The sequence below is a fragment of the Pezoporus occidentalis genome, unplaced genomic scaffold (genome assembly GCF_034315485.1).
Source record: "Pezoporus occidentalis ecotype Australia unplaced genomic scaffold, CSIRO_AGI_Poc_V1 ctg1932, whole genome shotgun sequence".
NCBI classification, from domain to species: Eukaryota; Metazoa; Chordata; class Aves; order Psittaciformes; family Psittacidae; genus Pezoporus; species Pezoporus occidentalis.
The window spans coordinates 744-4311 of NW_026913783.1; the positions used below are offsets into that span (position 1 = coordinate 744).

The 3568-nt window shown below is 40.6% G+C and overlaps 1 protein-coding gene across 1 annotated transcript; it reads left to right on the forward strand.

The window, feature by feature from the left end:
* The first annotated feature begins 1700 nt into the window (after window positions 1-1700).
* Window positions 1701-3092, forward strand: LOC134162908 (uncharacterized). The gene has a single exon (XM_062617222.1). The coding sequence runs from the start codon at window positions 1720-1722 to the stop codon at window positions 2827-2829; it is 1110 nt and encodes a 369-aa protein (XP_062473206.1). The 5' UTR covers window positions 1701-1719; the 3' UTR covers window positions 2830-3092.
* The last annotated feature ends 476 nt before the right edge of the window (window positions 3093-3568 follow it).

Genomic DNA, 3568 nt, shown 5'->3' on the forward strand with positions numbered 1-3568 from the left:
CATCTTTTTCTGAAAACTTAAGGACCGGAAAGAAAATGTTTAGATGGGGAAACAACAGGCTAAAGCACAATTAGCCTTATTTTCCGGGGGGATCTGAGATATCAGAAAAAAAACTGCAAAAACTGGGGGAAAGGACAGGGGACTTGGAAGGTGTATAATAATGGGAAAAAAACCCCCAAAACAACAAAAAAACTGGCGGGATACAGGAAGAAAAATTTCCCCTAACCCTAGGGGAAGGGAAAAGTTTAAAAGGAGGGGACAAGGCAGAGGATTTATAATCGAAGGATGGGAATGAGCACAGAAAGAATAGGATATAATCAATGTGTACTTTGCAACAGGGAAGGACATTGGAAAAATGAATGTCTCATTGGGGGCAGTTCATGTTCCAAGCAAATTTCTTGCAGGATCACATAGCTAAAACAATGGTGTTGGGGGAATTTGATAATCAGAGCTGACTAGGCCGAGTAGAAAATAAGGAGCCCCTTGTAAAAATCCAATTAGGAGAGTAAGAAGTAAAATTTTTAATAGACACGGGGGCCACTTATTCAGTTTTAAATGATTTGCACGGAAGAATAGGAAAGAAAACAATGACAATTGTGGGAGCCACAGGGAAAGAACCCCTGCAACCCCTAGACTTACGATTTAGAGGAAAAGAATTGACACATGAATTTTTATATGTGCCTGAATGTCCCATTCCTCTATTGGGACGGGACTTATTAAGTAAATTGGATGCTACAATTGCTTTTGAAAACAGCAAATTGATAATGCAAATCCCTGAATCCAAACCAGGACAGATTCTAGTTCTCAAATACAAACCTATTCCACAAATTCCAAAAGAAGTGCAACAGGCTGTAATACCGACAGTCTGGGAAACCAAAATCCCGGGAAAATCAAAAGCAGCTCAGCCGATAGTAGTAGAATTAAAAGACGGAGCTAAACCAGTAAGGATTAAACAATATCCATTAAAACTAGAAGCAAGATATGGAATTATAAAAACAATTGAGAAATTTTTAAAATACCAAATTTTAGAAGAATGTGAATCAGAATATAACACGCCAATTTTCCCGGTAAAGAAACCAAACTGTGAGTATAGATAAGTACAAGACTTGAGGGCAATAAATGAAATAACAAAAGACATCCACCCGGTGGTGGCAAACCCTTATACATTGCTAACATCTGTGAAGGAGAAATATAAATGGTTTACAGTAATTGATTTAAAGGATGTCTTCTTCTGCATTCCTCTTGATAAAAATAGCAGGAAACTGTTTGCATTTGAATGGGAAAATCCACAGAATGGACGGAAAACACAAGTGACATGGACCAGACTTCCACAAGGATTCAAGAACAGTCCGACCCTATTTGGAAACCAATTGGCCAAGGAATTGGAAGCATGGACCACCCAAGGAGAAATACAGGTACCAAGATCACAATACCTTTTGTTACAATATGTAGATGACATTTTTATTGCAACAGAACAAAGGTCCCTGTGCATAAAGGTGACAATTGAAATTCTGAATCAGCTAGGCTTGAATGGTTATAAAGTCTCAAAAGGCACAAATTACATGCATGACTGTGCTGTATCTGGGATGTGAGATTTCACAAGGGCAGCGAAAACTGGGAATAAATCGCATAGAGGCAATCTGTGCCATCCCAGAACCACGAAACTTGCATGAACTAAGAATGTTTTTGGGCATGACAGGGTGGTGCAGGTTATGGATAATGGACTATGGACTTATTGCCAAACCCCTGTACGAAGCCCAAAAATCACATGCCTTTGTTTGGGACAAACCACAGAAAGAGGCCTTCAAAAATCTGAAGGAGGCGTTAACAAAATCACCGGCACTGGGACTCCCAGATTTGACAAAAGGTTTTCAATTGTTTGTCCACGAAAGACAGAGGTTGGCAATGGGAGTATTAACTCAGAAACTCGGAAGCTGGAAAAGACCGGTGGGATATTTCTCAAAACACCTGGATCCGGTGAGTACAGGATGGCCCTCATGCTTGAGGGCAGTAGCAGCAGCTGTCATTTTGATCCAAGAAGCTAGGAAATTAACTTTGGGAAAACATATCGATGTGTTTGTGCCACATATGGTAACCACTGTTCTAGAACAAAAAGGGGGGCATTGGTTGTCCCCTAGCCGGATGATGAAATATCAGGCAATCCTAATGGAACAGGATGATATAAACTTGAGAACTACTAATCTGCTAAACCCAGCAGCTTTTCTAGGAACTGACCTAGAAGAAGGAACTCTTGAACATGACTGCATAGAAGTCATCGAACATACATATGCAACCAGAACGGACTTAAAGGATGTACCTCTTGAACGACCAGACTGGGAACTCTTCACAGATGGAAGCAGTTTTGTGGAGAACGGGACACGATACGCAGGGTATGCTGTGACAACGCAACAAGAGGTAGTCGAAGCCAAAGCACTGCCTCCTGGAACATCGGCCCAATGGGCAGAATTAATAGCTCTCACGAGAGCGTTGGAACTGAGCAATGGCAAAAAGGTAAATGTATGGACAGACTCAAAATATGCATTTGGTGTGGTACACATTCATGGAGCATTATGGAAAGAACGGGGACTTTTATCCTCACATGGGACTAACATAAAGTATCAAAAGGAAATTTTAAAATTAATAATTGCTGTGCAAAGACCTAAACAGGTAGCCATCATGCATTGCAAGGCGCATCAAGGAGGAACTTCAAAGATATCTGAAGGAAATACATTGGCAGATCGGACGGCCCGACAAATAGCCTGGAGGGTATGGAACATGATGGCTTTGATACCTCTGAAGGTAAGCCCGCTCCACACCTATCTTCCATAAAGTCCAAACTATTCAAAAGAAGATGAAAAGTTAGCAGGACTCTTAAAAGCCCAAAAGAACTCTGAAGGGTGGTATGTAACAACAACAGGACAAGTAATAGTGTCACCGACAATAATGCAGAAAATTCTACAAACTGAACATCAGAAATGTCATTGAGGTGCAGAAGCATTGGTAACTTATTTAAAACGAGGAATAATTTCCACACAGATGTTAACTATGGCAAAAGCAGTGGGATCGAAATGTGAAATTTGTTTGAAAAACAATCCAGTCGTAAAAAGACAAGTTGAAATGGGAAGAATTAGAGTAGGAATGGAACCAGGAGATTATTGGCAGGTTGATTTTGCGGAACTACCGAAGGTACAAGGATACAAATATCTGTTAGTAGGGGTTGACACTTTTTCTGGATGGCCGGAGGCCTTTCCCCGTCGCACCTATCAAGCAAAAGAAGTGGTGAAGTGGTGGCTTAAAGAAATCATTCCACGATTTGGAGTCCCTTTAGGGATATCATCAGATAGGGGTCCACATTTTATTGCAACCACAGTACAAGAAGTTAGTAAACTATTAGAAATATCATGGAACTTACACACTCCTTGGAGGCCCCAATCTAGTGGACAGGTAGAAAAGATGAATCAGACAATAAAGAGACAGATCAGTAAAATATGTCAGGAGGCTAAAATAAAATGGCCACAGCATTACCTATAGCTCTGCTAAGAATCAGAGTAAAACCCAGAAGCAAAAT

Coding starts and splice junctions, on each gene's coding strand:
- LOC134162908 (XM_062617222.1), top strand. CDS start 1,720: ATGGACTATGGACTTATTGCCAAACCCCTGTACGAAGCCCAAAAATCA.